A 24,929-nucleotide genomic window follows, 5' to 3' on the forward strand; every position below is an offset into this window, starting at 1 on the left:
CTGAGACAGACAGATTCAAATCTCCTCTCTGCCATGGAGTGTCTCTCGGTGACCCTGGTACTGTAACAGTCTACTGTTCTCGTTTTAACTGTCTTCTGAATCATCCGAAACCAAATTTCAACATTCTTTACAGTTTTCATTTTTAAGCAGACAGTTACCCTTATCATACAAAACAAATATTTTTGCTTACCACTCCATTACACTTTGTTTGGGGAAGCAGGTTTTCCCCACTGTTTTGCAATCACAATGTGAACAGTTATAAAAGGTGACACGGACCCTTTACCAAACAGGGTAACACCACCACTTCTGGAGAGCAGGGATTTTAAATTCAATGCTATCAATACTATCATTTCCCAGTAATTGCTTTCATGAGGATATTCCCACCACAGGTGATAGAAAGAAGCATTACCAAATACCAATCCCACAATGCCAGCAGTTTTCAACAACCCCATCAGTATAATTGCCTGGACACTCCTGAGTCTTAAACACATATTGGTAAACTACCAACTGGACATAAACCCTGCTTATACCCTTGTCAGGCCCAGAAAGGTTTCACTCCCAGTTTGAAAGATGCCAGACTGCAAGATTTGGTTCTTGGACAAATCTGTTGTCTTCACATCACACATTTCAATTCTGAAACAGAATGATTCTACTTCCGAGACAGAAACAACTGACCTGTTGAGTTTTTTTCTAGGAAGAACTCCTTCTGGAAGTGGAGGCTTATGATTTGGCAGTAAACCTGAAAAGAAAAGGAAAAAAAGAATAGAGCTTGAAACATCAATGGGATAAATTCTTAAGTGTACATGAGACTGCTGTCCAAGCTGGATGTCCTAATAAGGGAAAGCTAGCATGGCACAGCAGTTAAGAGTGTAGGACTGAGACAGACAGATTCAAATCTCCTCTCTGCCATGGAGTGTCTCTCGGTGACCCTGGTACTGTAACAGTCTACTGTAACACCACCACTTCTGGAGAGCAGGGATTCTAAATTCAATGCTATCAATACTATCATTTCCCAGTAATTGCTTTCATGAGGATATTCCCACCACAGGTGATAGAAAGAAGCATTACCAAATACCAATCCCACAATGCCAGCAGTTCCCATATTATAAATCTCGGGCAATCTACAATGTGACATGCCACTGGTTAACCATCCTAAGTACGTTTTCCCCCAAGGGACAGAGATTCACTGCCAATGCTGAACCTTTTGTAAATACAACCTTCACAATTCTGAGCACACTTGGTAGCCAAGACCTTCTGCTCCCTCTTTTTGTAACTTTTTTTTAACAGAAAGCTACAAGGCAACTTTGTTTTTAGATAGCTCTGCTATTACAATAGTTGCTGCTGCAAATCAATGGTTGCTGCTGCAAATCATGGATGGCTATCCAAAGAAATCCTACTAAATGGCACAGGATTCAAAAACCATGAGTTACCTGCCCGATGAGCCATTTGCACACATACAGTGATTTTCTTGTGCTCTTTGTAGCAAAGGCCTGTGATCCTCCGGGGCAGCATACATCCATCACTCCGTATGAATTGACTTAAAAGTAAGACATCCTTTGGAAGCAAAGAGAAGGGCAAACAAATAAGCACCAGAACATAGGCTAATGATTTAGTACCTTTTAACTACGGGGAATTTCACATTACCCAGTTTCACCTGGTTTCAAGCCGGCAAACATCCGTTTTGAAGTGAACCGGTACAGGGCTGCCATTTCACACAGGGCTTGCCCCTACTGGAAATGAGCTGGATCAGACTTGCACCACTTTGTTTTCCCGCCGTTTTCCTCCCGCGCGGGTGATCGATTTTTTTTAAAAAAACGTTCGATTTATAGTGCTATAGCAGTATAACAAAACACTCCATGCATTCCAATGGGATTGATATAATGCTATTCCGCTATACCGTTATAGTGCACTATAACGCTATAAATCGAACGTTCAAAAAAAAACAAAACCCAGCCGGAGATCGCCCGCGCGGGCGAAAAAAGGCGGGAAAAAAGCATATCGGAACCGGGAGAGGGCACTGGAGACCACTTGGAAGTGGATGACAGGTAAAACGCTTCAGTCCCGGTTCCTAAATGGGACTGAAGCGTTTGTGTATGAAATGGCAAATAGATTCCAGAAGGGAACCGGTTCTCAAACGGGTTCTCTCTGAAATGACAGACCAGAACCCATTTGAGAACCGGTTCCCTTCCGGAATCTATCGCCTGTCTGAAATTCCCCTGCCTTTACAACTGATATCTGACAAGTAGCAGAAGATAAGCTGTCTTGCATAGTTCTGCACAAACAATTCCTACAACACAATATGATGTTATCAAATCCTCTGCTCCACCTTCTGGGCCACAGCACCATTTCTTCCAACACGCCGAGGAATTATAAGAATGACACATTAAAGAATAATCACTATGAAATATGAGTTGCTAGCTTCATTGTGACAGTGCAAGAAACTCTGTAAAGGGACAATTATAAAATAAACATAACAAAACAGTTACATTGCAGGATATCTTAGCAGCTAAATGCCTTCCAGGAATAAAATGCTTTGTGTATTCTGGGAAGAGACAAGAGAAGAAAGAACTCTACACTTCATCTGAGAGGAATTCCAGAATTTTTAACTCCATGGTTCCCAATAAGTTCTGGCCTATACCCCTTGGTTCCATGCACTCATCCCCAGTGCCCCCACCCTACCCTACAAAAAGCATTATTCAGAATAGAAGTTTGATTGACCCACTAAGGAAGCCAATAAAATTCAAAACAGTAACACATGCACATTTATTAAAAATCCAATTAGAATTTTTTAATTCGATTTATTCAATAAAATTGATGAACTTGACCCAGTGATACCAGCTTTTCAAAGCCTGATAGTCATTTAGCAAGAATCTTACATACCTACATTCATTTATTCAATTTATATCCCGCCCTCCCTGCCAAGACAGGCTCAGGGCGGCTCACATATAATATAAAACAATTAAATAAAACAATTTGATAAAACAGAGCAATACAATTATAAATATTATAAAATATAAAGTGCTAGATTATGTCAGATGGTGGGCTTAGCAGCACCCTCAGACAACAGCCAGCCAATAGCATAGTCTGGGTTAGCTGGTTGTTGAAAATGTTGTTAGTGTTGGGCCAGGGCTACAATTTCTTGGGTGCGGCTCCCTAATCAAAGACCTGGTGGAAGAGCTCCATCTTACAGGTCCTGCAGAACTTTAAGAGGTCCTGCAGGGCCCTGATGTCATCCAGGAGCTCATTCCACCAGTGCGGAGCCGCCACTTAAAAAGCCCTGGTCCTTGTCACAGCCAGCCTGGCTTCTCTAGTGCCCGGTAAGGCCAAGTGGTTTTGGGACCCCGATCGTAGTGCTCTCTGGGGAACATATGGGGAAAGGCGGTCCCTTAGGTATGTAGGTCCCTGACCATATAGTCTTAGGTCCTAGGTTCCTATTCAGCCCGTGGGGGTTCCATTGTTCTGAATTTGTGAATGAACTCAAGTACAGCAATCTCACAAACCTCCGACGCTGGCACCAGCAGCGCCCCATTGAAGGTTGGGAGTGGGTTCCCTACCCTCGGGACACTCTGACTCAGGCACAGGACCTTAACCTTTGTTGGATTCAATTTCAGTTGACTCAGTCTAAGCCAACCAGCCACAGCTTTCAACGCCAGATCCAGATCTTTCAGGTTAGAGTCAGACTGGCCGCCCGACAACAGATGGAGCTGGGTGTCATCTGCATATTGGTGACACCCTAGCCCATGCCTCTGGGCAATCTGGGCAAGGGGGTGCATATAGATGTTAAATAACATTGGAGAAAGCACCATTCCCTGGGGCACTCCGCAAACTAGCGGGTGTCTTTGGGACAGCTGCTCTCCAATGGCCACCCTCTGTCCCCGACTCTGAAGGAATGAGGTAAGCCACTGCAAGGCAGACCCTTGGATCCCAGTGTTGGTGAGGCGGTGGGTCAGTAGTTGGTGGTCGACCGTGTCGAATGCCGCCAACAGGTCCAACAACACCAACACCGCCAAGCCGCCCAGATCCAGATGCCTATGAAGGTTGTCTGTGAGGGCGACCAGTGCCGTCCCCGTCCCATGGCCTGGTTGGAAGCCAGACTGTAAGGGATCTAATGTGGAGGTGTCATCCAAAAAACCCCGCAACTGAATTGCTACCTTCCTCTCAATTAACTTGCCCAAATAGGGCAAATTGGACACCGGCCAATAGCTAGCCAATTTAGCTGGGTCCAGATATGTTTTTTGAAGAGACGCCATACCACTGCCTCCTTGAGTGCGCCAGGGAACAGCCCCTCAGAGAGTAACTACTTCACGGTTCAGTGAATTCTTAAAGTGATGGATGGACTTGATGAAGTGATACCAGTTTTCCAATGTCTGGTTTAAAGTCGTTTAGCAAGACTCTTGCATCACAATATTTAGTAATCTGGAGAATTCTTTGCTTGGAGAGGTTGGATGACCACACAAACTATATACGTAAACAAAGGATTTTTTTCCCTTAAGGATGGCCCATCCTTCAAAGATTGCATTTTTATTATCCCCACATTCCATTGTCAACACCCCTTCCCATCCTCATCCTAGGCATCAAAGATAACCCTCGGCCCCAGTTTTGGACCTATCCTGTTACCCCAGGCTTTCAAGTTGGCCCCTCATCTCTCTAATCTCAACACTCCACTCCAGGAATCTGCCACTGTGCTTCCCTCCCCACCTGGTCCATTTCATCTCCCAAAGGAGCTAGCTTCTCTTTAGGACAGGACCGTATGTCTCATTTGCTTTTATAGGTTTATTTTCCGCTGAGGTAGACAACAGGTTTTTAGTGAAAGGTTCACGTGTGGTATTTACCGCATAGGTTTTTTCATTTGGTAATTTTCATTGCTGCCTTTTCTATATTGTGTAAATTAGTGTGATCTCTTTTTCTGAATTTAAAATAAAAACCTCATTTGTTTACGAGTCTTTCCCCCTTGTTTTTCTGAGTATTGATCCAAGTTTGGACCTTGGTATTACAGAAGCTAAGATCTCAAGTATATAGGTGCCCAAAATACACACTTTGGTCTGTACAAGCAGGGGGACACCTTTGCACATTGTAGCCCTAACATACATATACCAATCTGGCTAATGATGCTTCATAACTTTAAAGGTTTGGGAAGAGATACAAGGCAATGGCAAATTTCAAAGTGCTCAGGCCAAGAAGTATCCAGCAGAAATCTAACTGTAATGTAGGAACACTCTGGAAAAACTTTCCTTGTCATATCAGCTCTGTGCCATAAAAGAAAAAGCCATTTTTCTGGCTCAGGAAAAGAAAGAGAACAGAAAATTCACTTCCTTATTGTGACCAAAGAAGGCTCAATTCAGTTTCTGTTTGACTAAACACCAGAAGCAACCATTGCTTTCTTGCTTATAAATGCCATTTCATAACTGAAATCATTTACATCCCAGCCCTGCAAATTGTACTCCAAGCCATGTGGCTGAAGAGTATTGTTTGTTAACAAAAGGTTACAGCAACCCCAGAAAGGTCCAAAGTTCAACAGGCAAGGGATTCTCCCATCATAATCATACAGATGCATCAGAACCACAGGGACAGTGCAGTTAGATAGAGCCAGGTTTCAAGGCACTGGGAGAAACAAACAAGAAGGTAAAAGGGTTAAAGGAGAGGAGTATTCTGGCAGAGTTGCACACTGCTGTCATGTTCCATGAAATTAACATTGTGTGCTAGTGGACAGCCAAAACTGCAACCAGAGCTTTGCTTTAATCACTGGACAGCTCCTGGGAGAGGCTGAACCCAGATTCTCAACCCTGTAATCTGTACAATCTGATGAAAACATGAATTGAATTAATCCAGGACTAATAAACAAAGACTGCAGTTCTTTCTCCACTCCATACTGCCAAAGTGAGATGACATTTACTGCTTGGTCAAACCAATCATATTCAAAGCAAGGGAAGAATCTTTTTATACTTTTACCTCTACAGTTATTTGATTTCTTCTGCAGGGTAAACAGCATTAAATGTAAACAGAATATCCCCTCAAATCAGAGGGTAGCTGAAATCATGGGAAGAACCAGCACCTGAGTCCACCTGGAGAACTGACAAGCCCTAATAATTTGACTGAAAAGTTATTGCAGAGTTAGAATGAGGTTCTGTTTACACAACCAGCTCACTCTTTATCATGCAATGATCTAACTATTCTTTGGGCTGCGTAGGAGCTGATGCTTCTCCATGCACTCATCTGGTACGTCAAGCTGCCAATTCAGAGTATGCTTGATGTCCAGGAATTCTACACCCCAACCTGCATCTCAACCGCCCAAAGAAATAACTTGTTTTTCCTACTTGTAATAGAGAACAGGTAAATGTGTATAACAAACTTAGAAGTAATATATAGCCAATTGTATAGACAGGTATAACAGTCAAAGTACTTTGCATATCTAATCCTTACAAAAATCTTCGAAGGTGAAAGTCAATGAGTATGCAACACAGTTTGCAGGTAAAAGAAGCAAATTTTAAACTAGGAAGTATCAGGAAAAAATGACTGAAAATAATATTGCAACATGCTTGCATAGATCTTTGTAGCAGAGAAAAAGGTACAGAAATGGGCAACAAAAATTATCAAAAGGTTACAGTATTTCGTTTCAGGCACCTCAGTTTAGAAAAAAAAATGACAGGGGGAATATGATATTTTATAAAATTATGCATGGTGCAGAGAAAGTGGAGAGTTTTTCCTTCCTTCAAGATACTGGAACTCTGGACCACACAATGTAGTTCATGGGCCGTAGATTCAGGACACAATGCATAATTCCCTTGTGGAACTCACTGTCATAGAATGTAGTGATAGCCACCAGTGTAGGTGGCTTTAAAAGGGGATTAGACTAATTAATGGCATTTAGGTCCATCAATGGCTATTAACCAGGAAATTCCATGTTCGGAGATAAAACTATCAGTTGCTGTGAGTCAACAACAGAGGAAAGTTTTATATTTCAGCTCTTGCTCATGGACCTCCACAAGCAGAGGTTCCCAAACTTTTTTGAACCTTTTGAATTCTGACAAAAAGTGTTTGGCACAGCCACAAAATGGCTACTACAGGAGGCAGAGCCAACCATAAAATAAAACTGTAAAATATCCTGGAGTGCATAATTCTAATAGTAAATCTTCAATATTTCAAGCAAGAGCACTGTTCAACATATTATTTCAAAATATTACCTTGCATGCAAACAGCTTATCTTCAGTTATGCAGCAAAGCTGCTGCCAAAGCAACACTGTAAAACATTTGCACAGCCAAACCGGTCTCCAAGGGCTAACCAGAAGCCCCACTGGGAAAAGCCCCATCTGGTCCTGCCCACTTTCTAAACACACCTGGTGAGTGTCAGGAAAGATGTTGGCAGGGGCTATGCTAGGGAACCTGTTCTAGAGCATATGGTCTACCACTGAGGCAAACAGGATGCCAGACTTGCCAGACCAGTGGTCTGACCAACAAGGCTCTACCATTCTAGAGAAATTCATAAGACGTTTTCCCAACTAGCCTTACACATTTCGATCACAGCATAACTGCTCAACATTCTTGCAACATTATTTTATAATCAAGTAATGCTTAACATGTGGCAAATATCATAGTCACTTTCTAAATATCTGGTGCTTTGTCTGCCATTTTCCATTATTCTCACACACTCCTCAATTCTCCAAGCATTCTTAAAAACAAGTTAGTGGAGCAGTAGCTTAGCTAACCCTCTTGGGATACACGTGATATAGGCCCACTGATTAACTCTATGTCTCAAGCATTTCCTTACTTGCTTTCTTGAGAGCTCATTCACCAGAATGTCACTACTAAATTATTTATAGCTTTTTTCTGACTCCTTATTTTTCTTATTCTCCCCCTCATCATTAGAGTGTCTGCTGTCTCGCAAGCCATTTCTTTCCCTCCAGATGCATTTCTAGCTCCAGCCCATTAATCCCATTGGCACTGACTTATTCCACGGTTTTAGTTGCCTTATCTTTAATAACGCGTCCCTGTCTGGCTCTCTTCCTTTCCATCTTCAATACAGAATTTCTTTTTTTTTTGTCCCTTCTGTTTCAGGCTTTGAATAACTCTTGTGAAAATGGCAACCTAGAATCCAATGCTTATTTCTCACATTAACCCCTTCAGAAGAACTATTAACTTCAGGCCTTTACTCAAAGCACATGCAGCTGTTTAGCTGTTATCATCCCTGTGGCATTACTTTAGAGGGGCTGCTGCTCAGCAGTAGAGCAACTGCTTGGCCTGCAGAAGGTCCTGGGTTCAATCCCTGGCATCTCCAGTTAAAAGAATTACTGTTAGGCAAAGACCTTTCATACCACCTAAGACCCTGGAGAGTGGGTGCCAGTCTGAGTACACCATGCTGACCTTGATGGATCCCAATGGACTGGTTTAGTATAAGGCAGCTTCATGTGTCCAAATTTTACATTCTTATTCACCTTTCCTCTCTATGCTTCCTTGAAAGCCAGTTCACACTAAAAGCAACTGTCACATTGAATTGATCTGAAGCTATCCAAATTTACAGGGGAATATGTACCTACTGAAGAGGCCTTTTGAAGTAATTTTTGCAACAAGTATGAATTCCTTACGATCTCACATTTTCAGAACATGAAGACAAATTGTTTTTCTAGACAGGCTAAGATTCATAAACAAAAATAAACAAAAGTTATTTGTACTGTTGTACTGTCAACAAGGAAACTGATCTCATACTAGACACTAGCAGTGAAGTTCTAAGCAAGTATATCCTCCTAAGATGAAGTCAATGGGCTTAAAAGGGTGTAACTGCTTAAGACTGCATTGATTAATTCCTTACGTTAAGGTTAACATGGTTTAGAATTCTGCAAGCATGCAGAAACAGATGGGACTTTGATCTGATTTGCGTCAATTCCCTCTTACCCATGTATGATCTATGTGGACCCTCTGAGAGCTATATAGTCTTCCCTTCTGTGCTAGCCATTACAGAAGCAAATCAGATTCCGGACGTCAAGGGCCTGGGTAGATGTGCACAACTGTCACTGGTGGTATGGGTTTGAATATGCTAGAGATCACATAGAGAACCAGTGCATGAAATGTTTGTACATGAAAGTGCAGACTCCCGACCATGAAAAGGGGGTATTTATGCAGGGCCAAGGATGTGCAAGCCCCAAACCACAAACTGGAAAAGCAATGGCAGGGAAGCAAACTGAGTCAACTGTAAGATTTTGAAACAGGCTACACAGACAGTTCCACTTCACAACCCACACCTCTTTCCTGGCATTTCTGGCAAGCAAGAAATTGCCTGACGGCCAGAATATTTAGAACTATACCCCATGAAAGAGGAGAATACCAGGACAGTAAGAGAACAGCAAGTAACAACACCTAGTAGTTGTATGTTTGGTGTAACTTAAGTTTTGAAAATGCAAGTCAGCTAGCTCTTGAGGACGAAAGTATCTTTTTTTCAAAGACCTCAGCTTGAACTTACCTCATATGTGTACTTGTGCTTCAGGTTCCAGCGACAAATTGGACACTGACCAGAAGGATTTGGAGGAACCGGGGCTTCCACATCTTCTAGAACTTTGCCTTCAATCTAGGAACCAAACAGAAGAAACTGATGAGGGAAGAATCAGGATTCCAGACTTCCAGATACATTTTGGATGAATGCCCCATCTGTAGTAAGTATAGCATTGTATAAATTAAAATATGAACAATCTGAGAGTTAACACCTTACTAATAGCAATTAAGTGGGCATTTGAGGACAAGAACAAAAAAATAACGTTTGCATCTCCAAGAAATGGTTCTTGCAAACATCACCAAGTTCAAGATTATTAGTCATGAGTAACGTAACATGGCATTATTTCAGGACTACCCCCTTGGAAATATCAGCAGACCTGGGTTCACGCACTGCAGAAGAATGGAGTTGGCTCTTTTTATTAACAGATCTGGGAGAGAAGAGCATCTCTCATTTATCATAACTGAAACAGTTTTTCTGTAACAGATTAGGATGGCTCCTTGTAGTATACATTCCTTAAATTTAATTCAGTGAAGCTTTAAACAGCCTGAAGTGATAGGGTTGATAGCACTTCCCACAAGAAGGTATTTCAACAACTGAGTATACTGACAAAATACATTTATCAGCTTTGCATGTTTTCTTACTTTAAGGCGGGGGTTTAAACAAGAACTTTCTCTTATTTGGTACAATCAGTGATATCTGATTGATGTCAAACTCTTTGGGTTAGAACAAGCCTAAAAAAACTAATTAGGCCAGTAGATCTGACATCCACAAGCTTTAGCACGTTCCACTTGCTGGTTAGTATTATAAGCTATAGAATCATTTAACTATCAGCTACGGTTTCTCTCTCTAAGTCCTTTCATGGAAGGAGTCCTGCTATGAACTAATAGGTGCTGTGCTGCCCCCAGCCAGCGTTAATGTACCTTTAAGAGTAGTTGCACCTGGGAATTGGAGTCCACAGTTAGGGGTCCCAGAAGCTTCTCTCTGACTGGCTCATTAAGAGTAATTTCCTGAGCTCAGAGGCGCAAAGACAGGAGGTTTTATTGTTCTTTTCTGTTTCTTTGTCCATCAACCCTTACCGCAAGGAGAGAGGAAGCCCATTTCTTTACTCACCACGGCCATAGGATTGACCTAGATCAGAAAGATGTAACGCTCTATCCAGCTATCAGTTCGATTGTGAGTAAATGATCTACTGAATGCATGTGAAGTTAAATAAAGACGATTTAAGCTCTCTTCAGTGGCTGTGCGTTGACTCACATCTGGAAAGCGTTTGCCTCAGCTGCAAGCTCACGCTAGACAGGACAGGTGCCATCCTATGAAGAGTTATTCTGGTCTAAGTCCACTGAAATCAATGGACTTGTATTGGAGTAATTCCATACAGGACTGAACAGTACATTCAGTGCTTGTCTACACTGGACATTACGACCGGGGAAAGAATAAGACTGCAGGAAATGTCACACAATACTGCACCCTTTTTACTGGCAATATTACCTAATGTTTGCTATGGGCATGCTCTTAAAGAAAGTCCTAGTCAGTCCTGCCCCAGCAGATATTCTTCTTCTTCTTTTTTTTGCAGGGCACAAAATACATTTTCTTTTAATTAACCATAGAAAAATTTTACAAATTAATTTTGTGATGATGTGGATCGAATACAGAACCAGCTTTATAAAAAGGAATCAATGAAGATCTGAAATGCCTTTCCCCCCCTAGAGATAAGCTGCAAATTTCCAGAGGCCAGTTATTTCTTGGTTGCATCCTCAGGCTTCTTGGCTTCTGATGGAGGGATTTGGGTGTCGGCCTCAATGGTGACAGGAATCTTGATCTCTGCAAACTGGATTGCTGGTTTGGGCAATGGGGTTTACACTTTCTGGGGAAAGTGTTGAGTGGACTGTGGCAGGATTGATACCAGGAGGAAGTCAGTTATCTCCACTACCAGTTCCTCTGGCACAAAATGGTGGACATCCAAAGCCACTTTCCATCTGTCTGAAGTTTGCTGAATCTTGGAGATGCCACTGCTCTGTTGGCAAAGCCCAGTTGTATGCTGGGTTAGTGTTTGGTGAGGTGACTATGGGGCTAGCAGCTCCCTGTTTGGGGCTCACACTGGCCAGACGGCGGATGTAGCCCAGCCAACTGGTGGTCCCCACAGGCCATTTGTATCAGTCTTCAGGGATGAGGGGCATCCCAAAGGACTGGTCAGAGGTGGCAGTCCCAATACTAGTCCTAGAAGGGATCCCAGCTGGGGCTGCGGAGGAAAGTCAAGGGGATTTGGCATTCCAACATGTCTCATCCAGGAGTTGTGCTTGGAGCTCTCTGTTTAGACTCTGACTGCTGCCCCAGCAGATATTCTTAATGTGAAACATATGGAGAAAAGGGAGGCGAGACTTTGTATAAACAGGATTGTGTACAATGGAAAGATGGACAGCACATGTATTCAGATTAGATTATGCAAATACTGTTAGGGTCAGCATAGTGGTGTGGTTAGAAAGCTAGACTAGGTTCTGGGAAAACCGGGTCTGTCGTAGAAGCTCACTAGCTGGCTTGGGCCAGCCATTCTTTCAGCGTAATCCACCTAACAAGGATGCTGTGAAAATTAAGTAGAGAGGGAACTATGTCTTTCAGCTTGAGTCCCCATTGTTGAGAAAGACAGAGTATAAGTATCTAGTGAAATAACATTTGCAGTTGATCACAGGATTGGTACTAGTGGACAGCCAAATAATGTCCATTTTGAGCCTGCATTGCTTAATAGTTTTCCTAACAGAACATTTGGAAGTAGTGATCCCTCTAAGCTGCGTTAGTGCGCGCTAACTCACAGTTTTTTAGCCTCCAGCTCACACATTTTTGTCTTAGCTCAGGAAGGATGGCTCCAGGGCAAATTAATTTATGCAGTACCCAAATCGCTTGCTCACAATTTTAATGCCAGTAGCTCACAAAATAGAATTTTTGTTCACAAGACACCACAGCTTAGAGGGAGCACTGTTTGGAAGAGATGCCACAGTGCATGCCTTATATGGTATTTCTAACGGCATGGGAGGAACTGGTGAAGACCCAGCTAGCTGGCTACCAGCAGTCAAGTTCGATCTGGCCAAGTTTGTTTTTCCTCTGCTCAAAGGTACTTAAGTCCTGGGTATATCTAGCAGTGCTGCTTTGTTGTACTGGAATCTGCTTTGGGTCCCCAGTAGGGAGCAAACCAGGATACAAATTTAAAATAATTATGGTATCTCAAGTAGCATGGCTGGAAAGGACCTTGAAATTAGACCCTACCGGTGTCAATCATGGAGGCTATAAAACAATTCTATGATGAAATAAAGCAGTTATGTTAACTTATGGTGGTGTTCTTATGTGGTGTTCTTAACATGTAAAGTTGTAAATCAGGATATCATTCCGAACAACCTAATTTACAAAGATATGATCTTTTTCTAGTTTTTGCTTGGCTACCTATTTTCTTTTCTTTGTTGAAGGCTGACTGTTTTGGGCTACGGTCACACGGGCAGGAAAATGCGGGGGGGGGGGGGGCGGGGAGCGTGGCTGTTTGCCCTGGGGCAAACTAACGCGTGGTTAAGTGATCAGACCTCCCGTGGAGGTCCCGTGGGTAGGGAGAGGCGCCGATCACAGGAAAATCCTGCGCGCAAGAAAGAAGTGGCGCGGTGCGGCAAACTGGGGTGTTTTTTTTGTGTACACCAAAAATGTGCATGCTCCGTTGGGTGCTTGTGCGCATCCACGGAGACTTGGGGGGAAAAAAACCAACCTTTTTTGCAAGGGGACATGGGCGGGCACTGGATGCCACCGGAAACGTGATCAGACGCCCACCCTTGCCCCGCGGTTTCCGGAAACTAGTACCTCCAAGGTACTAGTTTTTTGCTGCGCATCTTCGGCGGGAAGCCTCGGTTGAGCCACGGGAGCGCTACGCTTCCCAGATGTGCCGGTGAGATCACGCCCGGAAAATCTACCTGTCTTCCATCTCTCTAGCATGGCTAATGTTCCGTGTGACCGCAGCCCTTATTGGTTTACCTGTATTTGGATGGGCTAGTACGCTGCTTTTCTTGTATGGAATTCATACAATATTTTTTTTTTTAATGTAAAGTTGTAAATGGCATGTATCATTTCATCCTTACTATGTTCCTGTAGACCAATGTCAGCAGAACACCTAATTAGTCAATGGACAAAAAATTTGTGCGGACTCATTATCCTTGCAGCAAAAGCCTCCTTGGAAGTATTTGCACAGTAATCCAGAAATGGTAGACAGTTGCATAAATCGTGCTTTGTCTGCCATTTTCCATTATTTTCACCCACACTTCCTCAATTTTTCAAGCCTTCTTAAAAACATGTTAGTGGAGCATCCCTCCACGGAACCCTGTGATCCAGCCCAAAGAGGACATTTTATTTTTAGAAAATAGATTGACATGTTTTGAGCTTTACCTCTTTAGATAATTATTCTTTCTGCAACTTTTCTAGAGAGGGTTTCTCCTTGTTTTTGTCATTTTGTGTAACTATGGATATGTTTCTTAAAGTAGCTTTTGCATAGCATCTAAACAAATTCAGTCTTATGTAAAGCTGTGACTACCTTGAAATGATTTACTCATAAGGAGAGGTAAAGGAAGAACTTTCTGCTTTGGACATTTCATCCTGTTTCCATTTAGTGTAATACAGTTACTATTATAAAATGAATATAGTTGGGTCAAAAGTACACAAAATAAGTGGTTACCAGTACTTGAGCAATATAAAAAGATATATTAATGTCACCTGGAGTTCAAATGTTTAGTTATAATTTAACGTCAGTTATTCTCGAAATTAAAGTTAACGTCAATGCCCCCCAAAGTGTTTTGATAGAAGAATTCCAGTTAGTGCTACATGAAGCACACACACTTTTATCATCACATTTTGGCTTTATTTATTTTCCTACCAGAGAGTTAAAATGCTAGGGAAACAAAACAAGCTGTTCTAGAAAATATAAATAATAAAGTACAATCTTACTTGCAGAACTCCTCTGTGTTATGTTCTTAACATGAAAGCACTTTTTCCTGTGACTACAAATACCTATCCATCAAAATGCAGAGAGGAATTTTCACTTCTGTAGATATAATAAAATACATAATAATCTACCATCACTTAATGGGAGCTATGATATCCATATTTGTACAAGGATACCAGTACATGTGTTAATAACACTAATATATCTAAATCTGAGCATGGCTCAGAATGCATACCAAAAAAAATCTGTACCATGAGGCCATGTATAGACCAGGGGGATTTTCTATAATCCAGGGGAAAACCCCAAGCTTGCAGAAAGAAAAAGAGATTGGATTTATACCCCGCCCTCAGCGTCTCAGAGCGGCTTACAAACTCCTTTCCCTTCCCCTCCCCACAACAGACTCCCTGTGAGGTAGGTGGGGCTGAGAGAGCTCTTTCCAGAACTATCCTTGAAAGAACAGTTCTGACAGAACTACGGCTTGCCAAAGGTCATCCAGCAGCTGCAAGTGGAGGAGTGGGGAATCAAAGCGGTTCTCCCAGATTAGAGTCCATGCACTTAACCAGTACACCAAACTGGCTCTCCACTAAGGGGGGGCGGTATGTGCTTACATAGATACTAAAAATTAAGGTAAAAATGTGACACTGCAATGTTGTCTTGTGAGATCTCAGCTGCCATTTCAGGGCTTGCCTAAGAAACCTAATAAACAATTCCTCAAAGTGCAGATGTAAGACAGAAAACAACGTGGCACCAGTGAAAGAGGTGAGATGGTGACAATGGGAGAGGAGGATACAGTGGAGGAATGGATGGAAGTGTGAGGCAAAAGAAAAGGGAGTAGCAGCAGGATTTTATTCTACGGAGTATTTGGTGTTTTTATCTCCCAAACCTGTCATTCTTAGATTCTACTGTTGATTTTGACTGTCACTGTCACTTATTTTTAAATCTCTGCTGGTCTTAAAAGTTTTATTGCTTTTTTGTAATTGCTTTTATTCTTCTACTGACAACCATTTTAGTTCCTTTCACCTGTAAAAATCTGTTTTGTAATGGCTTTAAATTAATGTTGAGATTTATGTTGTGAGCTGTCTCTGCCATTTTTATAAGTAACTTGTGAAAACTTAGCCCAGTTAATAAAATTATTGTTATTCTTGAATCCAAGAAACAGACACTACCAACCAACTAACAAATGAATAAGATTAAATAAACGTAATCTGTAGATTCCATACTTTTGGCCATAAACACAGCCACACCAATTTTTAAAAGAAGATAAAGCTTTGAACAGCTCTGCCATCTCACATTTGCTCAGAGTGTGAGCCCTGCAGCAGCATGGTCCTTCTCAACCCATGTCATTAACAGCTGCAGCAGATGCCATACTACAAAGTTATCCTTAGACAGGGCTCCTTACATTGCACACTCTGAGATAAAAAGTACAGGGAAATTTAAGATGGGGTGCAAATGGAGATCAAGAGAAAGATCACTTGGAAGTCCACGTCAGACAAATCTCTGTACCCTAACGTGAGTATCCTAAACTTACATTGGTATCCATTTGAGGCTATTCACTTTCATTTTTGTACAGATTCCACTTTACACAGGAACATAAGAGGTGCTTTACTGAATTAGACCAGTACTTCATCTAGGTTAGTACCGTTTTACACAATGGCTAACCAGGTGCCCTGTAGGTCCACAGACAGAACATAAAGACCAAGGCCTTCCCTCATGCTGTGTCCTAGTATTCACAGAACTACTAATGGACCTACCCTCCATGAATACACCTAATCCCCTTTTAAAGTAATCTATGTTAATGAGACCATTACTACATGCCACAATGAATGTCTGTCTTGAATTTACTGGCCATCAACTTCACTGGTTGCTTCTGAGTCCTATTACTATCAGGGAAGGAGTAAAGCGTAAGCAGAAGAAACTACAAATCACAAAATATGACAAATATACTTACAATAGTGGTGCTCCCTTCAGTAGTTTCTACGACTGTAGAGATTAAAAAAAATAGAAGTTAGAGACATTTCAAATCCAAGTACACATATCCAGTAACAAAACTGTTCCTGCAAAGCATTAAGGATGCTGTGAAAAAGATGACCACAATTAAGCATTCTACTAGAACGGTGGTAAAGGTATTGGTTTTAGACATTGGTAGGTAGGTAGACTGTTGCCTTGAAAACCCCATGGGGTGGAACTTTATGGGATCACTATGAATCAGTTGTGATTCGAATGCATACTTCACCATTTTAGAGGCAAGCAATGTAGAGTCCAGATCACTGTTTTTGTTGTGCCTGCCTTAAAAAAAAATGGAGAGCCACTGCAATTGTTACAGTAGGACTAGGCAGACATGGATTCAAAGCCATGGAGCTCAGTGACCTTGGACTAGTTATGCTCTTCTGCCTAATCTAACTCATAACATTATTGTGATGATACAATAGAGGAGAAATATGTTACTATCCTGAGATCCATGGAGGAAAGTAGGCATCAAACTGTGAGCTGTGAAAAATACACTGTTCCTTGTGTTTCCCTAGAAATTCATTAGAAGATTAATTCTCAGAAAAACATCCTTTGTCGTATCAGCTGAAAGGAGCCCCGTACTAGGTTGCCACTTTCCCCTGGAAGGGTTCTGAACTTTGGATAGTTCCATGATAGGCAGGGATTCTAGCTTTTCTCAAATATGAAGACATAAGCAATACATTGTTACCTGTCTGCAATACAGCTGTTAAGTATACTAATGACAGACAGTATATCTCTGAAAAATACAGAGCTTGACAAATCCCAGGTGCCGTGGTGCCTGATATTTTTAAGCAGATATTTATTCTAAGTGCCTCTTGGTGATACGTAGGAGAAGCACAAAGCTTATTTGGGTGAGGCATAGAGGTTAGCTTTCTGTTGTGATGCCAAACAGGGCTGTGGTCACACACGCTAAATAATCCACTTTCACTGCACTTTCCAACTAGACTTTACTGTGTGAGCTAGCAAAATCCAGTTGGAAAGTACATTGACAGTGGACTGAAAGTGGATTATTTAGTGTGTGTGTGACCGCAGATGAGAATTACCCCATATTTATTTATATTTATTTATTTATTTATTCATTCATTCTATTTCTACCCCGCCCTCCCAGTCACTTTTCTTACAGCTTTGACAAGAAACTCTGAAGAGTATAGGATTAGGTTTCACAATAGCTATAGCTAGAAAATATGGTCATTATAAAACCATGAAGACTGAAAAGGTGTCTTGTAAGCCAAAGAAAATAGATGGTATATTACACCAGAAAGGTTAGCGAAATATGATAGCAAATGTTCTAATAAGTGTTGGAAATGTGAAAAGAAGGTAGGTTCGTTCTATCATATGTGGTGGCATTGTGAAATAAGTAAAAAATACTGGGTATGGATCCATGAAGTGATGCAAAGGGTGTTAGGTATGGCTATACCATTTACACTGGAGGCATTATTATTACATATATTCCCAAAAGACTTTAGTAAAGATGATCGCTATCTTATTGTATACCTAACTACTGCAGCCAGAATCTTATATGCTAAATATTGGAAGATATCTCTACAAAACAAGAGTATATAAATAAAGTCTTGGAAGCAGCAGAAATTGACAAATTGACTTTATTGATTAAAGGAATTTCGGACTCTACATCCCAGAACACATGGACACGATTTTATAGCTGGTACAATAATTATGCTTAGGCAGTAATAATTAAAGGACAATAATACAAAAGATATAGCATGTTTGCTACAACCCAATAAGGTAGAAATTTAATGGTATTTACTCACAATTAACAAAAGTAGAAAGAAATGTTTGTATTTATTTGTAAAGAATTAAAAGCATATAGGGGTCCAATTACACCTCATATAAAAATTCCAAAATCATGCACACAAAGTCCAATGGACTTGACCTGATGTATTTCAGCCTGTTTAAGCCTTCTTCAGAGGTCAAACACAGTGAGGAACAAATTGGCTTATACCATAATACAATACAATTATACAGTATAGGTACAAAATGGACCAGAAAAGAATTGTTCCAAAGTGAAACCACTAGACCCTAGACACTAACAGCACTGCTCTTTGCTAAAGAGACAATTTTGCTGAGAACACTTTGGCTTGAACTAAACAACTGAAAGGCACTTTCTGGACCAGAAATTATTATCAATGAAATACCATCTGGCATGTGATTGGATCTTGGAAGTCCTCATTTATACTTTTATTCTTTTCTAGTCCATTTTGTATTCATGCTGTGTAATTGTATTATGTATTATGGTAAGCCAATTTGTTCCTCATTGTGTTTGACCTCTGAAGAAGGCCTAAACAGGCCGAAACGCATCTGGTCAGGTCCACGGGAACTTGTGTAACTGGGCCCCATATGGTTTTTAATTCTTTACAAACAAATACAAACATGTATTTTTATATATTCTATGTATTAAGTTTTAATTGTTGGCCCTCTAATCTGTTTGATTTACCTTTTTAGGTTCTTGATTCTAGGTTTCAGGGTTAAGTTTGTTTCCCTTTTTTTGTTCACAGGGGCTTCAGACCAGTCACTTTGCACTTGTCTTTATGTCAATATACAAACATTCAGGTATATGAACATGGTAGCAGTTTCCAGAATGGTTGTGGCACAAAAACTCTGTAACTCTCTCCTCAGTCATCTGTCCCCTTCTGTTGCCATCTTCTGCCACTGGGTGAAGACTTTTTTTGTTTTGTTTGGCATTCCTTACTGCCCAATGTTCTCATTATTGTTTTTATGTCGCTGTATGTATTTATGTCTGTAATTGTTTTAAAGATGTGTGCTTTTGTGTGTTGAAGGGTTGGTTTTAAAATGTGATTTTATTTGTTAGCGGCCTTCGTGGCCCTTGTGGGGGCAGAATATAAATTTCATAACTAAAGTCTCCAGTACATTTCTCCCCTCATGCTGCTGCTTAAGGATGTTTTCATTCCCTGCTATTTCACTGTTGCCTAAACTAGAGACAAAGGAGAGTTTGGTCATGCACTCCCTTCTCCACACAATAATTAACTCTGTGGCAGCAGACCTTCCTTTTCAGTCCCTTCTTTCAATTTGTACACACAAGCAAGCATTGCTTATGGGTAGTGGAGGTTCTCCCCACCAGCAGATAAATTACATTAAATGTAAGGGGTAACCTACATGCCTGGGGTTGCTGCTACCAAACTGCCAGACTTTCTAGTTAACACTTGCTGCTAACAAACTATTAGGCTACACAAGTACATGCAATCCCAAACATGATTACCTGGAAGCAAACCCCAGGTTCACTGAGGTTCACTCCCTAGTAAGTCTATTTAGGATTGCTACCTTCGTCTGATAATCAGCTAATAATTTCATGATTAAGATTTAATAAACAATATATTGTCTTACACAAAGGAGGGCTGCCTGAAAAAAAGTGGTCAAACAGCACCTCCTCAGATCCTTCAGTGACTACTTGCCACTGGTGAATTGGGCCTTAATCCGCAAATAAATAAAATACAAAAATAACGTCACAATAAATTAAGATGCCACGAGGCTTTGCTGTAACAGACGAACCCCGCGCTCGTATTCCCTTCTCCCTCCCTCGCCAAAAAGAAGCCCCTTGCTGTACCCCCCCCCCCGGGAAACGCGCTAAGAAAAAGCAAAAAAAGGAGAACTGCTTCTCTCCTCCGTCTCGAGAGCGGCCAAAGATTAAGCGGCTCGCAAGGCTCAAGAACAAGTAGAAAAGACCAAGGCTCTCCCATTCCTTCTCTCAACTGCCCCTTCCGTCCTCCTCCGCTGGCTATGTATTTATGGACTGCGGGGAGAAGAGAAAAATCATCCTTAACACTCACCCTGCCGAAGCCCGCGGGATGGAGCCTTAGCCCAACCGCCCCACAAGAACCCAGTCACCAGCCGTCTCCAACCAGAGAGGAGCGACTGATGAGCCGCCATCATAGCCCTCAGCCACTTCCGCTTCCGGGTCGAATTCGTTGTCCTTTGCCGCTCACGCCCTCTCCTCCTGAGGCGGGAAAGAAGTGATGGAGTGTCATTGACGCCGTCGTCGTCGCTAGCCCTGGAAATTACTGGATAAGATTGTTTCCCACATTTATTTTTACTAGCCACAGTTGTATCTTATTTCGTTCTTCTTCCTTCCATTGTTCTGTGTAGTATATTCAATGCTTTGTAGTATATTCAATGCATTATATTCAATGCTTTTAAAAAATATATTCACTTATTATTATTCATTTATTTATCTTATTTATATCCCGCCTTTCTCCCGAATGAGAACCCAAAACACTTACATCGTTCTCCTTTCCTCCATTTTATCCTCAAAACAACTCTGTGAGGTAGTTTAGTCTGAGCCTGTGTGTGACTGGCCCAAAGTCGCCCAGCAAGCTTCCATGTCACGAGCTGGAATTTGAACCTGGGTTTCCCAGTTCCGTGTCTTAAACTCTAACCGCTACACCACACTGGCCTTGTAGGCTGAGTTTGATTTATGGTGGCTTGTTTAAGACTATATACAGGGAAATCCTATACAGAGTTACTCCAGTCAGTAAGATCAGAAAAGAGTAACTACATGGGATGGAGTGCGCTATGAATTCATGCCAGAGCTGAGGTTTGAATATTTCCCCAGGCAGAAGTGTTGCCAACCTTCAGGTGGGGATAGGAGATCTGGAATTACAACAGTTCTCCGGAAGACGGAGATCAGTTTCCATGGAGGAACGACTGTTTTGGAGGGTGAAATCTATGGCATTAGGAGATTTGGAATTACAACAGTTCTCCAGAAGACGGAGATCAGTTTCCATGGAGGGTGAAATCTATGGCATTACTTTGTTAAACTCTCCCCTTCCCAACCCCTGCCCCCATATCTACAGGAATTTCCTAACTTGGAATTGGCAACCTTACAAAGCAGCCTTTTAACTACTTTGCTACACCAGGTTTCACAAAAATATAGAATACCTTCCTACCTTTTACAAAGGAAAATAAAGACAGGTGCACTTCTAATATTAAAGATCATAGTCATAGTTTTCCCACTATAATACACTGCTGAAGGCTTTGTTTGTTCAGTGTGTAATAGCCTGTTCAAAGTATGTGAGTGAAATGATCATAAAGTTTACTTTTAAAATTTAAAGCTTAAAAAATTAGAAGGCTTAATCTCATACTCATTACAGAATACATGCAATTCAAGCACATTAATGTTATTTGGATAAGTATTTGGATAGGCAGTTGTAAGGGGAAGGGAAACAGTACACTGACATTTAGCTGAAGTCAGACAATAGATTATTTTTTAAAAAATTAAAGGCAGTTTGGAAAGGTGATGGCTGGTTGTAATGTGTACACTTGCCATACTTTCTCCTTGAGCAAACAGATGTTGCAGTGTTTTTGCATAGCTTTAGAAACCTCTTTGACCAGAGATGATGCTAGAACAAGAAACATGTATGCACTAGAAGAACTGAAACTACTTTCAGCTTTCTTGTTAAAAACTTGCCTGTCTCAGCCTTTCCCTTGCTTCAAGTGACCACAGATGGCTGTTTATGGGCCTAGTCTATGCAGCAATCTACTTGTTTCTTCATTTTCTCCCAAATATGGATTAATTAATCTAGATCCATAGCTCTTGTAATGCTGCTAAGTTTAATGTCAATTAAATGTTCTTGTAGCAAATTGGAAACATGGGGTAGCTTGAACGTTTCTTTCTCATGTTTATTTCCATATCTGATTAAGGAACATTTTTTCATCATAACTGTGGAGTGCAGATAATTCTGCCCCAAGGCTGTAAAGTACATGCCAACTTTGGTAGGAGCCCTTCTTATTTTCCAGAGTTTGGAAGTGTCTATTGTAAGTTTTTATTTTTCATGATCTTGAATTTGGAAAGCTTATTACCTTTGCTAAGCATTTCTGTTAGTACAGAAAGGCAAGACGATCATGGATATTGTTTGTATATTGCAAGAACAGAAAAAAGTAAGTGTGTCTCTAATGTTCTGCAGTTGCTAAGAACTTTGTAGCCGTGACCTAGAGAGCTCAGGCTAGCATGATTTCGAAAGCTAAGCATGGTTGACCCTGGTCAGTATTTGGAAAGGAGACCATCAAAGAATACCAGGGTCATGGCATAGAAGCAGGCAATGGCAAACCACCTCTGGATGTCTGTTGCCGGGGGGGGGGGAGAACTTTGTAACTTGAGAGAAAAAATTAACCATACAGTTTACGTGCACTATTGCTATGTCTTCCAGAACTCTGTCAGTCAAAATTCATAAAATGTATGGATGATGAATTGCAGTCCCCATCAATTAGCAGGAGTAGGAAACACAATTTTAGTTCAGTTCTGTTTTGTTCCCTCTAAGCAGTGAAGAACAGCAACTATAAATGGCATAACATAATATTCTATGGCTGCGGTCACGCGGAGCATTAGCCACGCTACAGAGACGGAAGATAGGCGGATTTTCCGGGCGCGATCACACCACAACATCTGGGAAGCGTGGAGCTCCGGTGGCTAACCCGAGGCTTCCCGCCAAAGATGCGGCGTAAAAAACTAGTACCTCCAAGGTACTAGTTTCCGGAAACCGCGGGGCAAGGGCGGGCGTCTGATCGCGTTTCTGGTGGTAGTTCGTGGCATCCGGCGCCCGCCCATGTCCCGTCGCACAAAGTTCCCCCCCCCAAGTCTCCACGGGATGTACACAAGCACCCAACGGCGCATGCGCACACTTCGGTTTTAAAAAACCCACAACCCCGTTTGCCACGGCAGCGGTGCCTAGCCATTGCTGCTGTGATCGCGGCACGCCGCTTCTTTGCTGCGCCACAGGATTGCTGTGTGATCGGCACCTCCCCCCAAACCACGGGACGTCAGCAGGACGTGTGATCCGGCGGCCGCACGTTAGTTTGCTCCAGGGCAAACAGCCACGCTTCCCCCCCACATTTTCCGGCCCGTGTGACCGGGGCCTTTGTTTTACAATTTGATGACATGACAGAGGTTTACAAAATTAGGAATAGCTGTGCAGCTTGGAATGATACAAACAATTTTTTCCTACTCATATAATTAGCATGTTCACTGAAGTTGATTAAAAATACAGTCAAGTCTAATAAAAGTACCTTGTAAAGAGCATGAATCCATGGAACTAACTAGCTTTTAAAAAGGAAGAAATAAATCCATGGAGGATAGGTTAGCTAAAGGCTGTCAGCCATAGTGGCTAAATAGAACCCCATATTCAAATACAGTTTATCTCTATGTACCAGGTGCTAGAGGCATAATATTAGGGGATTACTGTTACACTTTGCCCTGATTTGAGCTTCCAGAAGCATTTTAATCACAGCTGATGGAAACAGAAATATGAATTTGATCTTATTTTCACTTTTACTGAAATGAAGGTCATTGATAATAGAATCCAGGATATGACACAGTGTATTGGTGGCTTTTCTTTGATAACATTTCCTGGAATTTTGAGCACTCTGAGTAATTTATGGTCATATTTTGAACTTGTCAAATTTTCTGACTAAAAAAATCAGTGATTCTGTTCTTTGTCAATTGAAACAGCTCTAAAACATTTCTGACTAACCCATAGTTGAGACAAATTAGATTTTTCTTTGTATTTATCTGAGGGAAAACATTATGTACTTGAAAGTTAAAACAAATGCAGCAGAACTACCAACTTTGCAGTCTCTTTTTCCCTGCTACTCTTTTCCAGTGGTTTTCTGGAAATTACAGTGCTTTCAAACCAAGGATGGCAGAGAAAGAGAGGGAGGCAGTTTTAAGAGGCTAAGAGCTGTTACTGTATGTAGAACGTGAAATGCCAGATGTTCAAGATAGATTCAGAAAAGGAAGAAGTAATTCCAAACAACCCCGTTGCCAGAGCGATGTGTAGCGTCATGTCCTGGCGATGGCAGTGCAACGTGTCTCGCCGTCCCCGTGGCAGGGATTCTGCAAAGACATGCGATCCCCCACCGCGATTTGGCGAGATTTGGGAGCCCTAATTGTGTCCACACCTAACAGCCTCTCTTGGCTGGTTTTATAGCCCCACACCTAAGGGTCATGGCCAGTTATGCAGGGGCCAAATCGCTCGCTCACAACTTTAATGCCAGAACCTCACAAAGTAGAATTCTTGCTCGCAGGACTCCACAGCTTAGAGGGAACATTGGTCATGGCTGCAACCAGTTACTCAGAAGCAATCCTGCAACTACTCATCTTCGTTATCAGCAAGCAGCTGGCATCGGGCCAGGAGATGTGCATTTTGCTGTCTTGTCTGTAGCTCTGTTCTCAGCCTTTGTTTGCGGCACTCTAAGGGTGTAGGTGATTCTGATGGGCTGGGAATGGCCAACTGAGGTTCACCTGCTGAATCAGGGCTGGAGAGTGTCGGTGGCTCTGCACCCGCTGACAAGCCTGTAGCTCCTTTTCTTGCTGGTCAGCTTCTGTTAGGGCTGGCTACACAGGAGTCCTCTTCTCCTGAGAAGACCATGCTATCGCCCGATGCAACGTGTATATGGAGAATGAATTATTGTTTAATACTACTGGAAGATGTTCGTATGATATGCAGA

At 41.8% G+C, this 24,929-nt stretch overlaps 1 protein-coding gene across 1 annotated transcript in view; it reads right to left on the bottom strand.

Annotated features, from left to right (window-relative positions):
- Positions 1-20,371, bottom strand: part of MRPS18A (mitochondrial ribosomal protein S18A) — a 34,232-nt gene extending 13,861 nt beyond the window's left edge. Inside the window, exons 1-5 of the mRNA XM_015421484.1 lie at positions 20,258-20,371; positions 16,396-16,427; positions 9,452-9,556; positions 1,431-1,554; positions 676-739 (exon numbers count right to left, since the gene is read on the bottom strand). Of these exons, the coding sequence (XP_015276970.1) occupies positions 676-739; positions 1,431-1,554; positions 9,452-9,556; positions 16,396-16,427; positions 20,258-20,360 (428 nt within the window). The 5' untranslated portion in view covers positions 20,361-20,371. The remainder of the gene's footprint in view (positions 1-675; positions 740-1,430; positions 1,555-9,451; positions 9,557-16,395; positions 16,428-20,257) is intronic.
- Positions 20,372-24,929: the final 4,558 nt, after the last annotated feature.

This window comes from Gekko japonicus, unplaced genomic scaffold (assembly GCF_001447785.1).
Source record: "Gekko japonicus isolate JY-2015 unplaced genomic scaffold, Gekko_japonicus_V1.1 scaffold1012, whole genome shotgun sequence".
NCBI classification, from domain to species: Eukaryota; Metazoa; Chordata; class Lepidosauria; order Squamata; family Gekkonidae; genus Gekko; species Gekko japonicus.